Here is a 15265-nt window from a genome sequence, read left to right on the forward strand (position 1 = left end):
GAGCGGAGTTCTAGGGACAGCGAAGATTCTGCTCAAGCTCCCAGGCGGACCCGAGGCCTGGTGGGCGAGAGGACGATTTATATTTTCATACAGGTAGAATATATATATATATAAATATATATAATAAATTACTACACTTCTATGAGTCTGAAACACTGTCGCCATGGAGATGAGGTCATTCAGAAGAAGTGATTCTACATTCAGTCAGCTCAGTCCATATTAACTCTAAATGAATGGGAGTGACTGGAGCTAAGTAGCTAAAATTGCTATACATATTTTTAATAAGTCCTGAAAATATATAAATATTTAAAATAGTTGTAGAAATATCACTGCTAATTTCATTGATACAAAAACTAAAAGACTGCGTTTTAATACTATGCCATTTGCTGAGTGTATATGAGCTCTGAGTTCTCTTCTCTTATGTGGTTCTACTAATTCTACATATATATATATATATGTATATATTCTATATTCTAGATGATTTTTATTGTATATGTGACCTGAACCTTACCAGCTTTGGGCTTCCTCTATCCAGATGTGATGTAATCATGTACAGGTGTGTAAAGGTGTGTACAGGTTTGTCTCAGGTTACTTGCGCAACGTTTTCCACTCGTGCCAGACACCTCGGTTCAAAACAACTTTATTGACATGCCAGCTTACTGATTCTGAGCACATTGCTTCTAAGATGCGTGAAACTAAAAGAGATGCAGCGTATTTATTCCGACGCTAGCTCGGCGAGAGTTGAACGCTTCGAACAGCAGCAATAAATGCTCAACAAGCACGGTCAAGAGTAGGAGCCACTCCTTCAGGATGTACACCACAACTTGGAATTCAACTCTCAACCCCCGCCCGAAGGCAAAGCTCTTACAGTAGATGAACAATCGAGCCATATGAACATCACTCGAAAATGACAGGCTGGTAAAATTAGAAACTGGTGTAGTCACGCAGGTACAGCGATATTCCTGTCCACTGACTAATATAATAGTAACCTAGTGACGGACACGCCCTTTTATTGAGAATTCTAAGTCCAATAAAGAAATGATAAAAACTTTATTTGAGATGCTGTATGTCGTTATCTGCAAAAAAAAAACAATTTTAAACTCCACAAAACACATTCGTTTTGCCCCAAATGTAGAAACAAGTGAATACGATGATACTATCTGATGATTATTCATTGTTTTAGTCATTGATACCAAGAGTTTTAATGTGTTAGAGCCTCACGTGCAGACTGACTATGTGAGGTGGGGAGTGGCAGAGATCCCGGCCGCCCCTCCCGCCCTGAAGGGGTGGGGGGGGACGTTGTGAGACGAAGGCCTGGACAGGATCTCCTCTTTCCTCTGGTTGTACAGCTGCTGCTGGATCAGACCCTGCTGATACTCCCGCTGGGCCTCAGCTCTCCGCTGCCAGTGAAGCTGCTGCCGCTGCTTCATCTGGGCCCTCAGGTCGGCCTGGTGCGCCTCGCGGGATTCCCTCAGGCTGCGGGGGAGGAGCCACAGACCAGTTCAGGTATACCAACATGAAACCAACTGAAAAGCATCTGAGAGCAGCTCAGGACCGTCAAACACCAGTTTGGGAATGAAGAAAGTTCCGTTCAGGCCCAGCAGAGATGAACTTACTCTCTTTTTTCCTCCTCGTCCATCAGCTTCATCTCCTCCATCATTCTGTTCATCTCTTCTCCGTCTTTGGACAACTCCAGCTGATGTTGTTGGTTCATGTCCACTAAGAACACACAACGCGAACGTCAGAAGAATGGAGTTCTACTGTCTGGAACTTACTTCCTGCTGAAGGACGACCACGGTTTCCTACGTTTGCGTTGGATCTGCAGACTCCGAGCCTCCATCACCTCTTTCATCAGCCGGTCGCTGGCCTCTCGGCGCATTCGACATTGCTCTTCTCGTCTTTCCAGCACCTCCTTCAGTCTTTCCTCAATCAGCAGCTCCGTCTCCAACTCCTCCTCCTTCTGTCTCTGCAGCTCATCGGACAGAAACCGCCGGTGGCGCTGCTGCTCCTCGTGCAGCTCAGCCTGGAACAAACGAAGAAGAATCATGGCTGGGCGGATTATTTCAAGGCACTCGGACCCTATTTATTTAGGATCTTACCTTCCTCTGAGCAGCGCCCTGCTTCTCGTCCGTGTCCTGCCGGAGCAGCTCCTGCAGGACGTTCATGTCCAGCTGTAGCTCGTCCTGCTGCTCTCGGGCCAGACGCTTCATCTTGAGCCGTAAACCCTCGTCCAGCTGTCGTCGCTGCTTCTGCTGATTCAGGAGCTTCTGGTTGCGCTCGCGCTGCTGCTGCAATCGCCACGTCTCCTGCTGCTGCAGCTGAGAGTTGGGGAAAAAAAGAGTGAAAGGCTTCCTCCTCCAGTTTTCAGCGGCGTATATGACAGTAGCTCCATCTTCGCCACTGGATGAGATAGCAAGTTGAACCGTGGATAGAAGCTAACGTCCCACAGCTGGGAGTTGAACATTGTGAGCCCACCCTGAGCTTAGACTCCTCCTCTCGGAGCTTCTGCTGCCGTCGTCTCTCCTCCTCTCCTGCCTCCATCTGATTCCTGATGGAGTCCAGCTGCTGCAGGTTCCTCTGCTGCCGTCCCTCGGCCCGCTGGGCCTCCCGCTCCTCTTTGGCTCGCCAATCGGCCTCCCACAGCTCGTCAAACATCCTCTCCTCCTGCCGCCTCCGCCGCAGCTGCTCCTGTCGGCTCCTCACCTGAGCGGATCGCTCCGAGCACACCTGCTGCTCGGCGCGTTGGCTCTGGATGGTCCTCAGCTCCGCACACTGCTCCCTGAAAGGTCACTGATCTCAGCTCAACTCGCTCCAGAGGCAGCTGCTTGTTCATCAGCATTTCAGCGTGAGGCGTGCGCGCTCACCTGAAGTGTTGGTCGAGCTTGTCTGAGACCAGCCGCTGTCGCTCTCGTTCTCTCTGCTCTCTCAGGGCTGTTGCTCGTTCGCTCATCTTGGTTTGTCTCTCCTCCGATGTCTCCACCTTCTCCTCCATTTCCTTCAGGAGCTGCAGGTCCTCGGCCGTCAGCAGCGCCCGCAGCCTTTGGGAAGACGCACAAACTTAAAAAAAAAAAAATGCTAGAACAACAAATTGAAATGTGAAAACATGAAAAAATAAATACATCTAAAGACAGGTATTGGTCTAACTTAGATCCCATTAAATTTGGAGAGCGATCTGGAATACAATTTTATTTTTTTTATCTGGATTTTTTTCAAAAAAAATCATATCTTGTAAAATGTGCATTCAATTCACTCACCAAGAATCACAGTCATAAAGGGGTCCGATATAAAGTACACTATCATTTGGATACGTTTCCGACAGGATCTACAAGATATCAAAGATTGATCCGGATCCTGGCTAAAATCCAGACGTGATGATCCAGAACAAGAAAAAATTGGGGACATTTTGAATTTTCTACTGAACTAACAATATTATAAATGTGAATGACGTGTTTTCAGTGTCAAAGACTCTAATGATGTCGATTAAACAAATATAGAACCATTATTCTTTTTTGCTGTGACTGGTGAGCTGGTTGGCGGAGGTCTGCGCCCGCCCGATTTGCTTTTCAAGTTTCAGATGATTTAACTGTGGACAATAAGAACGCTCATCATCCAGTCATCATGTTTAACGTCATCACACACACACACACACACATGAACTGTGATCTTAACCATGATAACCGTGCTCAGTATGCAGATGCGTGGTTGGAAACCTGCTTCTCCGTTCCTGGATTTGAGCATCCTGCTGGTTCCGAGCAGTGCAGACCTGTCGCTTGATGTCTTCTCTCACGAATCGACCGTCTGCGCTCTTCAGCCACGACGTCTTCACGCCGGAGTTCTGCTGGCGCTTCGTGAACTCCAGGGCTCGGTCTCGGGACGCATCCTGTTTCTGTCTCTGCTGGATCAGCCGGTCCACCGGTCTCAACGATGGAAGCTTTGCTCTCTTTCAGACGCACAGATACACTTGGCAGTCATTCGGCAGTCACATTTGGGAGATGGTGCATGACCCACAGTGACGAAGAGAGCACAACGCCTTCGTCATCTGCATCCTGGTGTGTGTGTGTGTGTGTGTGTGTGTGTGGATTTTGGTCGATCATTTTGATCCTGATACTTCAGTTTTGTTTGGGACTCGCTCACAGATTGGTATGTTGGTTTGTTACATCAACAATTTAGGTTACATGATACTATTGAACGTAAATACTTAGAATTTTGATCAAAGATGGATCCTAATCTGGAGGTCACTGACTGACTGAAATCTGAATTCACAATTCTTTTTAAACAATCGTTTTAGGCTTATAACTTTAAAAATAATTAAGGCAAAACTACCAAAAAGTATCAAAAAAACAAACTTCAACAAACCCTTTGAAAGTTCCCTCTCATTATTATTATTATTATTATAATATTATTAGTAGTAGTATTAGTAGTAATGGTAGTATATTTATATTTTGCTTCTCACCACAGAGACCGAATGAGGCGTCGGTCCCGTTTCTTCCCGACATTTTCTTCTCTGCTGACCCAACAACATTTTAACCGATGTTTTCTCACTACAATCCGGTAAACGTGAAATGGTACAGACGAAGCGTCTCGTCTCCACAGTAACCGCAAACAAACCACAGGATGTGACGTAAAAAATAAAAAATAAAAAAAAGGTCGCTGTGCTGGGAGGAGAAAAGCCACAAGGAAACGGGACAATAAAAAGCTAGGAATGTTATCAATCAAAATTCCACATAATTTTTTTTATAAATACTGTACATCAGTCTCTCTTATTTAATATTTAAAGTGCGTAGCTCCACCTGCTGGTCACACAGGCCCTAAGCAGCCCCGCAGTTCATTCATGCGTTGACAAACACACGTGGAGATTTTGACATTACATTTTCCACAAATCCTGAAAGCAGACAAAGCTGTACCTGCAACTGTTACCAATAAACCACTAGCCATTGGTTAATCTACAGCTGTTGACCAATAGGATCAGACTATGCTGTAGCCACTAGCCATTCTGCCCTGAGATGTTGCCTACAAAGCTGTAGTTTTTCTTTGCATTCAGAGGGTTCACTGTCCTCTTTCTCTCTCTCTAAAAGAAACCTTGCTGTGTTCTTTCTTATCTCATCATTTAAAGATGTTTTTTAAAAAAAAATGTTTTTTTTTAATGATAAGACTTTTTGAAGAGAGACTGCGATCTCGTTAGAGGTTGTGAAGAAAATGAGCCTTCAGACTGTTTTTTTTTTTTAGCAAAAAGACAAGTGTTATTGTTTTAATTTAACATCACACAATAATACAGGAAACAGTATTGGTTCATCACTCTCCTACATCAGCTGCTTTCCCCGGTGTCCCATGTACACCTGCGCATCTCTGCTTCCTTTAACGCTGTCCATTCGATATCTTATCTCCTGCAGTTTCTGGACCTTCTTTGTGTCTCTTTTCTCCCTCATCATCTCAATCAGCACGTCAAGGTGAACCAAGGTGGACAGAGAGTCAGGATTCAGGGCGATCTGCTCCAGTCTGATGACATGCTGGAAGGACTCTTCCAGCCACTGGTCCCCGTGTTTGCTTTGCATGCAGGCGGTCAGTCTGATCTGCTCGCCGAGAACCTCCACGGTTCTGTTCAGCTTCTGAGGCGTCGTTTTTCCTAAGAAGCGTGTGAACTGCTTCGTTCCTTCTGTCGATATTTGATTTGTATATCGCAGGTTGGCCGTGTGCTTTGTCCTGTCTTGACGCTGGCAGTTATTAAACAGGAAGTGGACAGCCTGATTGTTTTTATTTTTAGCACACTTTACGTTCGACACTTTGAGGGCTTCGAGAGCATTCCTTGGCGTCAGGCCGTCTGAGTGTGTGATCAGTAGAACGGTTCTGTTCTCCATGTCGTTTCCAAACAGAGACTGGGTCGAATCAAACACGTACCTCAGTCGGTCACTCAGTCGGTTATCACTCGCCTTCAGCACCAGACCCACTGCGGTAATCTCGTGAATCCCGCCATGTGATCGGAACAAGTTGAATAATGTCTGTCTGATGATGAAATCATGATCGATCCCTCTGGTATCGCCCCATCCAGGAGTATCGATGACGGTCAGAGAGTAAGGCAGGGTAATACCTTCGAAACCAAAGATCTTGTACACGGTTACGTCTGACGTCTGACTCTCCGACTGACATCTGCTCTCCTCCTCTACGATCTGAAACCAGACGTCGTCCTCCCACGTCACCCCCATGGCGTAGTTGAGCAGAGTGTTGATCAAAGTGGATTTTCCAGTTCCTGTTTCTCCCACAAGTAAGAGGGTCCTGTTTGACGCCTTTGGATCTTTTACACCAAGAGTCAATATTTTTAGCGTGCCATCTTTCTCAATATTTGGTCTCAGCTGGAAGACGGCAGGAGATCCTGAATGAATGCGTCTACTTTCAGAGATAATACGGTTATATTTGAACGAGGTGATCCTGCAGAACAGATGAGTTCAGGAGTGAGTTAAAAAAGAAATGAAGTAACGTCTTTTCATGAAAGCTATTTTTTTTTTTTTGACTTGCCTGTATCATATTCATGTTTTATTCAAATTTGTTTTCTAAAAGCTGATATATGTTCACATAAAGCAGTGGTTCTCAAATGGTGGGGTGCGATGTCAGGGGGGACGCCTGTGACCGCGGAGAAAATGTTTTTTTTGCCTTACGAGAGTAAAGTGTAATTGCACACCCACTCCAGTAGTTGGCAGTGGCGCCCTGATTGTCAGAGTGCGCGCAGGGAGTATTAGCGGAAGAAGAGCGGTTGTAAACAATCCGGTGGGAGAAGAAGAAAGACATGACTTCCTTATTTTCGGTTGCAGACTAAAAAAAATGGTAATAAAGTTATTATTTGTTGTAAGTTAATCCATATTTCTTTCTTTTTCATATTTCTTTGTATGTTAATAAGGATACAAGAGTGTGTTTTTTTTCGGGGGGGGGGGGGGGGCGAAATGTTTTTTTCTTCCTAGGGGGCGCGCACAGAAAATAATTGAGAAGCACTGACATAAAGAAACGCAAGGTAAAGGAAGGACACACATGCAAGTTAACGCAGTCAGGTTAGTGATTCGTTTTTCAGTGGTGGCTTACCATAAGGTGAGGCGCACAAAGGCCCAGAACAGGCCACCACATTTAAGAACGAAGAGGCAGGAAGTCCAAAGAGCTTGCAGGATGTGAAACAGCCAGCTGTAGAAAGAGAGAAGGGACTGAGGACTGCCATGTAAATGATCTATCTTCATTCATAAACTCAAACCAAAAAAGAAAATCACTATGTATTAAGAACTCTTTTTTATAACATGTATATGTTGCACATCAATGCACACACACACAAAATGTGTCCACACTCCATATTTTTGTCTTGACTATGTGAGCATTACATCACTACTTAGTACTTGCACACAAAGTACACCTGGCCAGGTGTCATCCTTTATCTTGTAGGAACACTTAGTTACTCACTTTGCCATGGCAACGCCTTTAAGGGTTCTGGAGGATGGAGCAGCTTGTGTAGGTTCTCTGGATGGGTTAAAGAACATCACTGTGGTCAGCGACTGGACTGTGTTTTACACAGGGGCATTTGAACACTTAATTATTCAGGTTTGGGGCCCAATTTCCTTTCTACATTTAGAGTTGGCCAGACGTTTGTAATAAGTAATACAATTATTTTAAAAACTGGCAGGCATTTCAAATATTTCTGATTCTTACCTGTCGTCGTCCTGACTTGTTCTGGTGATGAGAACACACCGGTCCGATGGTTTTGGTGAAGGAGGGGGGGGGGGGGGGTCCTTCTCTGGTCACCTGACTTCACAGAAACACGGAGACTCTAACCTCTGAATGGCTGCAGATTACAAGTGTGTCTTTATAAGGCCAATAAAGGCTGTCTTATCTCTGAGAACTCTGTTTTCTCTTTCTGTTTCACTGCTTCATGGAAGTCCGGAGGTTTCTTTGAAATCACGCGAAAAGATCTGCAAACACAGGAGGAGGATTCAGCAGCAGGTTCAGGCTGATCCTGCCTCAAACATGGACAGTTCAAGCGTGTTAACAGACCTCCACCAAATTTGACTAACTGAATGAGTTCTGGCCACAATTGGTCTATTTTCAGTCTGTCTCATTAACTATTTGTTATCCATCAGTAGTACATTTCGTGTGATCTTCTAAATTTTTATCCAGAGTTACCACACAACACAAATTATATTCTAAATGTTCTAAAATCACCTTCAGTTTGTCCAATGAGGTTGGCCGGCGCGCCGACGTGACTCATCATCATCTTCCTCGAGTAGCTGTTCCACCTCTTCTTGCAGATAAGCGCTGCTGAGGGTTTCTGCAACGCGCATGTCTTTTCCAGGCTTGTAGGCGACACATAAGTCAACAGCCTGTAGCTTCATCATCATCATCCTCCTCCTCTGCAGTCTGGGAAGTGTTTCGTGTCATGAGCTGATCTTCTGAGTTATTGTATATTTTTTGGGGACAGAATTGAAGCCATAGATTGTATTTGTTCTTCTTTGTTAGCTTCCCTCTCTTATTTTATGTCTTATCCAGAATATAGTTAAAGAATATATTTGTCAAGCAGTAAAAATGAGTCCAGTCAGAATGAAGTGTGTTCCTGTGTACAGAGTGAGTATCCCACTTTATTGACACATCGCAAATCCATACTTCATTTGTTTTTAACAGTTCACTACAGTAAACAACACAGATCATAGATTGTATCGGGATCGTCATGGATAATAAATACATAAATAAGTCACCAGAATATTCAGCAGGCTGGAAGAGGACTGGAATCACTTTATGCATCCTGATAATCATCGACATCGTTGTAATAACACAGATACTATACAAATACGCCCACAGTCGCCGTCCTCAGCTCAGTTTCAGACACGCTCAACTTGACTTTAAAACCGCTCCGCCGAACCTGCCAGCCGGATTTCTTCATCAACACCTGGAGCTACAAGCTAAACGTAAGTAAAAAAAATAAAATAAAAAATGCAACTTGCCCTTCCTTCAACCCATGAACCTCAAATCAAAGAGTTCCCAAGGCACGGCGCTCACATGACCACAACGCACTGATCAACGGTCTCGTTTCACGTAAAGACTTGTTTCCGATCGACTTCAGGCGCTCCGGTTAGAAACGAGTGACGCACAGATCGGTTCCGACATCAAACGCGTCTCAGCCACTCCGTGAGGTGAATCAATGGCGGCTCATTAAGAGGGCAATAAATTTACAACATTTAAGGAAAGCATAAAGTATAAATAACCTTCATTAAGCTCTCGGTTCCCATCAGTGTAGGTTAAACGAGTAACAGCGAGGGGAAGCAGACAATCACACACAGAATAAGAGAGTCACTATTCCAAAGCAGAATAATTAAACGGAATCGACAGCAGCGAGGTCTGAACCTCCGGGTATAAAATCTGCTTCATCCAACCCCACGTTCGTAGCTCTGAGCTACAACGCCAGGCGGGTTTCTGCGTGCTCGCTGTACAATCTCCACAAATGCTGGCGTCCCTCCAGGAAGTCGGACGGTTTCCATCATAAATGATCGCGCAGATGTTTCTCTGTTTTTTCTTGAGGTCTTGGTGTCTCCGTGCCGTGCAGAGGATAATCGTAACAACATTAAAACACAAACGTTATGGAACGATGCTCTGGATCATGCGATGCGTGTCACATGTTCACATTAAGCAGCAGATTGTAAACGAACTGGAGATCAACTTCCTGCAGGGATGCGCAGCAGAATAAACGAGTCGACTCAATGCCTGATAAAACGTTGATTTTCATTCTTGTAGTTTGTGACTGTCTGAGATTGGAGAGAAGATAATCTGTGAAGATTCTCAGATTTATCCTGCTAAGTTTTTAAACTCCCGAGGTGCGAGTCCGGCCTTTCAGTCTGAGCTTCGCGAGCATCAACATCTACTAACATCAAACCCTTTCAATAATTATAATTTAGGACTCATCACGTTGAATTACGACCCCCCCCCCCCCCCCTCCCCCAGTAAAAAGCTGTCTGGTGGCTGCGGCAGTTAAAGCCAACATGCTCAGACAGAGCGCCTCCTGCTGTCAGACAGGAGGATGTTTATGGAACATTACTATTCCTTTGCTAGAGATCTCACACGTGACCTGTTGTTTTTGTTTGCCATGCATCCTGGGAGATGAGGGAACAGCCTATGAGCCGTGTGATGTCGGTCATGTGGTGCATTCACTTCCTGTAGACAGTGACATTGGAGCGTGCTTCACGTCAGACGTCATCAAATATTCGACTGCGAGATGACGAAATGGACAAGTACCGTCCTCCTGCGTGTCTGAAAGACAAAGATAATGCAGCGCAATGCGTCACATGACTAATACTGAGGGCCTACGTTTACATACTAGCGGTGGATGTTTACCGGCCCCCCTGTGCATCGACAGGATCGTCTGTCAGAGAATCCGTGCTGAAGTCTAAAGGTTCGTCGTCCTCCAGCAGCTCGACGCAGTCCCTCTCTGCCCGAGTCCCGGAGCGAGAATATTTAGCCTCTGTTCAGCAGACAGACACGCCCGTCAGCAACCGCTACGTTCCGTCACAGAACAGGAACAGGAAGTAAGCGTCGACTTACTTCTGTTGTTGATCGGCGTCACGCTGTCCGAGTAACTGGTCTCCTTCATCTCGTGGCTGCTCGTGTTCCTCGCCGTGTAGTCCTCCCTCTGGCTTCCGTAGCGCTCCTTCCATTCCTGCAACAAACAGCACGCCGACGCTTCAGCTTTCTGGCGCCCTCCTGAGGGCACGCCGTTTCCGTGTCTCGCCCTGAATGTATTCCAGAGTCCTCCGTCCGACACCTTACCCTGGGATCCGTGATCATCGTCATATCATCATGTTATTTTGTGAGCTTTTCAGGGACTATATTTCTATTCACCAATCTCAGTTCCATTAATTTGACCACGCTAATCATGAGACATTCTAAGTGGCGTCTGTCGGATGTAGACTCGACTTCATTAAAGTCAGCTTTGCTTTGTTACTCACTCTCCGTCTGTTCTCGCCATCTTCGATTCGTTGCCGCTTCCTTTTCTCTGTGGAAAAAATAAATAAAAATGCTCCAGTTGCAGTTAAACGGGTTTGCGTGCCGTTTGCCTGTCGTCTGTGAACCGTCACCTCGTCTGATCAGCTCCTTGCCCTCGTCGATCAGGTCAGAGGTCATTTCGCTGTCGCCCACGAACTGCTGGAAGCCCAGAAGGTTGAGGCAGCGAGTCCCCAGACTGAGGACAGCCAATCAAGCTCATGTCAAAATGCAGCACCGACGCGAGAACCGCACGTCTACCATCGTTTGTGGGCTATAGAACCAGCATCGCCTGCCGATCCGCGACTCACCTGAAGTAGGTGGCAATGCAAAGGATCACGATCAGCATGGGATAGTAGATGTAGAATCCGTTAGCAATGAAGGAGATCACTTTCATTGATCCCATGATCTGAAAGAGGAGGAGCAGTCAGATGGGCAGACGGCGGAGCCACACGTCGGTTGAGCGGAGGGAGGAGACTTACGGAGGTGTACGCCGTCTGCTCCTTCTCCTGGTGGGAGATGGCCGAGTCCATGTGGATCAAACCCAGGAAGTTGAGGCACAGAGGCGGAGTCAACCGACAGAACAGCCTGCAAACGGCACAAATCGCGTCTGCACTTACAGAAACCAGTTCCAGTCGATGTCACGGTGACAAGCTGAAGAAAATATGTCAGTTATCTTGATTTACGAGGTTTACGAGACCTTTAATCAGCGACATATTTTACTGCCTCGCGCTACTTATGAATTCTTCACGCACGCCGGTCCCAGTCTAAAAGCCAGTATTTTCCCGTTCACACCGGATCCTGACTTACATGCCGCTGAACTGCAGGCTGTAGGCGTCGGTCTGGTGGTGCGAGGCCAAGTAGTAGTAGTTGAACACCCGAATGCGAAACACGGTCGAGTAAACGCAGATGCACAGGAAGAAGATAGTGATGAAGCACGCCATCTGGTGAAGAGAGGCGTCACACCGTGAAATACTGCGAGTCAGAAGAACCCCCCCCCCCTCCCCCCTCCCCCCCCAGCCGCGTCTCACCTCGATGTACAGGTAGTTGTAGTCTCTCTCAGCCAACTGGATGAAAACGGCGAACAGAGACAGAACCGGCCGGGTGCTGAAGAAGGTGCACTCGGACCAGACCACAGACACGCTGAACAGGGTCAGGGCCACGGACAGCGCCCGGTAGAACCAGCGCTTCAGGCGACACTCCCAGCACCATTCTGAAAAAAAAAAAAAGGACAAGAAACAATCAGATCACGTGACCTCAACTCGATTTATATCGCCACTGTAAATAATAATTCGTATTATATGCAGGCATACGTGGGACCTACCGACGGTCGGCGTGAACACATATCTGCTCAACCAACCGGCTGGCTCGGGGGATGGGAAACTGTGGATGAACTGGTGGCTCGAACTGGTCTCGTTCTTAGATACGTCCTCCAAATGGACGGCCTGCTGCAGGAGGATCTGCCATTGGACTTTGGTCCTGTTGTGTCTCTGAACAGCATAGATCACCTTGACAACGAACACAGGACGGCAACTTAAGCAACTTGGGTTTCCACAGGGCTCAGGCTCGGGGCCACGACGGTTTTTTCTGTTAACGTCCATCCTCTGTGAGAACATTCCTCCGTTCACCAGCTCAGTAATATCCCTCCTTATTAACCGAACGGACCAGATTACTTTTAAAAGGTGACGACGGACACCGACTCCTCCCACCTGCTTGTGAAGCTTCACCAGGCTCCTCTCACTGGGATACGTGTTCCGTTTGTCATCGAAGTCCTCGTAGTCGTCCATGTTCCTGCCCATCTTCTCCTGGTAATCCACCGGACACTGGAGGAACACGTCCAGATCTGACCTTTGAAGCCGGCGGCGAGTGCCTTTTGTTTTATCCTCGCGTCACACGTACCTTCCTGAGGATCGTGTCGACGCACTTCCTCAACGGATGGTTGTACTTGATGGATTCACTGACTTTTCTCACCTCCTGCAAAAAAACAAAAAACAAACTCACAATGCTCCAGCATACAAACGGAACGTTCCACGACTACCCCCCCCCCCCCCCCACACACACACACACACACACACCTCCATGGTATCCTCCAGGTTCTCCTCTGCGTCGGCCTTCTCTGTCATCAGCTTGGACGCCTTGAAGTACGTCTTGATGAGCAAGTATTCGTGTCGGGAGGCGTTCCAGTAAGAGCGAGGGATTTCCACCAGGCCGTAGCCGAGCAGCAGCACCAGCAGGAACAACCCCCAGGTGTTTGCCGCCGTGATGCCGATGGTCTGCAGCTCATACCTGAGTTAGACAGAGGAGTCACAGCCACGCCGGTGATTATTCAGAGAGAGAGGCAGGGGGGGGGGGCGTCTCACAGCAGCGGTGCCGCCCGCTCACCACGACAGCTGCCACCGAGGATGAACGGCCACGTATATGAGGAGAGAACCGAAGATGAGCAGGTACGTCCCGTAGTAAATGGCGTTCTCTATCAGCGCCGTTTTCACTTTCCCCGTGATGGAGAAGCCACCGGAGCGAGCGTACGACTGCATGAAGGGCAGCAGGAGCCTGGAACAGACGGCACCGATCGATCACGATCGATCGATGGCGGGCGCAATGGAAAGCACAACGCAGACGCTCTGGGGGGGGGGGGGGGGGGGGGGGGTGTCGTACACAGACCATGTGAGACACTGGGAGGTCCAGTACACCACCCTCCAGAACACGGGCATGATCCCATCGGGGATGTAGCTCCACGGCTTCTCGCAGCGCTTCACTGTTCCGCTGCAGAGGAGGAGGAAGAGACAAAACAGTTTGAAGTACGAGCAGAGGACCAGCATGAGATTATAAGCGTGCTATAACCTCTTAGTGGGCGTGGCGGAGGCGTTCGCCATCACTTGATTGGGCATCGGCGGGCCGCCGGTGGGAACGGAGGCGTGTTCCTCCTGGTCGATCTTGCACTGCTTGTAGATTGTCTGCAAGAACAACAGTGGTCAGGTTTTTTTTTTTTGTCTTGAATCCGACCCACGGGGAAGCGGCGTCATCCGGGACTGACCGTGCTGACGTCCAGAGGCAAAATGAAGACGATGAGGAAGCACAGATACCAGGCCAGAAGTGTGCCGAACAGCACCATGCGCTGTTGTTTCTTGAAGTCTCCATAACGGTGCAGCAGGACCAGCGCCAGGAAAAACACAACCACGATCTCGATGCCCAGAGCAGCCCCACTCATCCTGGACCTGCAACAGATGGAGCTCACGTAATCCACGATCGGGTCAAACCGAGGGAGGGAAACGGCGCCCCGATCGGACGGTTTATGCGTCATCGGTTAAATTGCGATTAATGACAGAGAGATAGGAGATGAGCATAAGATAAAAGCAGCGGCTGAGATCAGAGATAAGATGAGATAGAACTTTATTAATCCTAAACACCATCCTACTGAGAATAATTGCAAATCATAATATTTGCTGTGTGCATGTGTTTATTGTCATTTTAGTGATCACGTGACCTAAACAGCCGCCAGTGTGTCCTGCATTTGTGTTACCACGCCCGACAATAACTCAATTACTGACTGCTCGTTCCCCGTTAAACGTCTTATTAGCATGCCTTTAAAGGTCAGACGTGCTAACCCGACGTCATTTCTTCAGGGTTCACACACGCGCACACGCGCACACACACCTTACACGTCACTCAACACCCATAGGACCAGCTAGATAGCGCTGTTAGCTAAAGCTTGAGCAGCTAATAAATAGCAGGAACGTCACTGACGTGTCGCGTCTTACCGACTTTTATGTGTTGGTTTTAGCCGCTCTCCGGTTAAAACACGCCGCTGAGCGTTCTCTCCGGGCGTTGGCGGAAGAGTATTTCGCTGTTTTTTTTTTTTTTTTTTAACACAAACGTAATTTGTTCCCCGACTCCTTCGTTGCGTTCATCGTTCACGTCCCAGTTTTCTGTGTCGGGAAATGACGATGATGACGTCAGAACAAGAAAACGTAGCCTCTGCGCATGCGCGTTCTTCTTCTTCTGTTTTAAACCGATTCTGTGCTGCCAGGCAAACTACTACCCCCTATGGGTAGAAAAGAGCAATTACCGGTACTAAAATCACATCTTGTGTTTTGTGAGTTCTCAAGCCCTCTTGATAAAAGGCTTTGACATGAATGTTAACCTCTTCAACTAGCTAGCAGCAATGTTAGCTTATTCAGCAGGCTAATAGGAATTTCAGGATTGATTGATTGACATCAATTTACTAGCAGCAATTTCTCCTCTCCAGAAAGTTAAATGATGACTCGCTTTG

At 47.2% G+C, this 15265-nt stretch overlaps 3 protein-coding genes across 3 annotated transcripts; all 3 read right to left on the minus strand.

The window, feature by feature from the left end:
• Positions 1 to 1232: 1232 nt before the first annotated feature.
• Positions 1233 to 4522, minus strand: cfap53 (cilia and flagella associated protein 53). The gene is made up of 8 exons (XM_068753178.1): positions 4454 to 4522; positions 3711 to 3940; positions 2865 to 3038; positions 2476 to 2779; positions 2100 to 2318; positions 1807 to 2023; positions 1617 to 1719; positions 1233 to 1476 (listed from the first exon to the last, which is right to left on the minus strand). The coding sequence occupies exons 1-8, from the start codon at positions 4520 to 4522 to the stop codon at positions 1233 to 1235; spliced, it is 1560 nt and encodes a 519-aa protein (XP_068609279.1).
• A 763-nt stretch (positions 4523 to 5285) lies between these two features.
• LOC137908930 (uncharacterized) lies at positions 5286 to 6217 on the minus strand. The gene has a single exon (XM_068753359.1). The coding sequence runs from the start codon at positions 6198 to 6200 to the stop codon at positions 5301 to 5303; it is 900 nt and encodes a 299-aa protein (XP_068609460.1). The 5' UTR covers positions 6201 to 6217; the 3' UTR covers positions 5286 to 5300.
• Positions 6218 to 9958: 3741 nt separating this feature from the next.
• lmbrd2b (LMBR1 domain containing 2b) lies at positions 9959 to 14898 on the minus strand. Its single transcript, XM_068752733.1, has 18 exons — positions 14754 to 14898; positions 14030 to 14210; positions 13837 to 13949; positions 13657 to 13758; positions 13378 to 13545; positions 13071 to 13281; positions 12895 to 12969; positions 12705 to 12818; positions 12320 to 12503; positions 12027 to 12208; positions 11806 to 11939; positions 11478 to 11583; positions 11307 to 11404; positions 11091 to 11194; positions 10962 to 11008; positions 10558 to 10672; positions 10351 to 10477; positions 9959 to 10266 (listed from the first exon to the last, which is right to left on the minus strand). Exons 2-18 carry the CDS (start codon positions 14201 to 14203, stop codon positions 10203 to 10205), a joined length of 2118 nt encoding a protein of 705 aa, XP_068608834.1. The 5' UTR covers positions 14204 to 14210; positions 14754 to 14898; the 3' UTR covers positions 9959 to 10202.
• Positions 14899 to 15265: the final 367 nt, after the last annotated feature.

Source organism: Brachionichthys hirsutus, chromosome 19 (assembly GCF_040956055.1).
Source record: "Brachionichthys hirsutus isolate HB-005 chromosome 19, CSIRO-AGI_Bhir_v1, whole genome shotgun sequence".
Taxonomy (NCBI): Eukaryota; Metazoa; Chordata; class Actinopteri; order Lophiiformes; family Brachionichthyidae; genus Brachionichthys; species Brachionichthys hirsutus.

What these genes read in the sequence shown, in the direction of transcription:
- lmbrd2b (XM_068752733.1), bottom strand. Translation starts at nt 14,203, where the DNA reads ATGAGTGGGGCTGCTCTGGGCATCGAGATCGTGGTTGTGTTTTTCCTG. An exon ending in TGTGTTCACGCCGACCGTCG is followed by an intron (nt 12,209 to 12,319) that starts GTAGGTCCCACG and finishes TTTTTTTTTCAG; the next exon opens with AATGGTGCTGGGAGTGTCGC. An exon ending in CAAGGAGCTGATCAGACGAG is followed by an intron (nt 11,009 to 11,090) that starts GTGACGGTTCAC and finishes TTTTTTCCACAG; the next exon opens with AGAAAAGGAAGCGGCAACGA.
- cfap53 (XM_068753178.1), bottom strand. Translation starts at nt 4,522, where the DNA reads ATGTTGTTGGGTCAGCAGAGAAGAAAATGTCGGGAAGAAACGGGACCG. An exon ending in CGCCTCATTCGGTCTCTGTG is followed by an intron (nt 3,941 to 4,453) that starts GTGAGAAGCAAA and finishes TGCGTCTGAAAG; the next exon opens with AGAGCAAAGCTTCCATCGTT. An exon ending in AGGAGGAGTCTAAGCTCAGG is followed by an intron (nt 2,319 to 2,475) that starts GTGGGCTCACAA and finishes CCCAACTCTCAG; the next exon opens with CTGCAGCAGCAGGAGACGTG.
- LOC137908930 (XM_068753359.1), bottom strand. Translation starts at nt 6,200, where the DNA reads ATGGGGGTGACGTGGGAGGACGACGTCTGGTTTCAGATCGTAGAGGAG.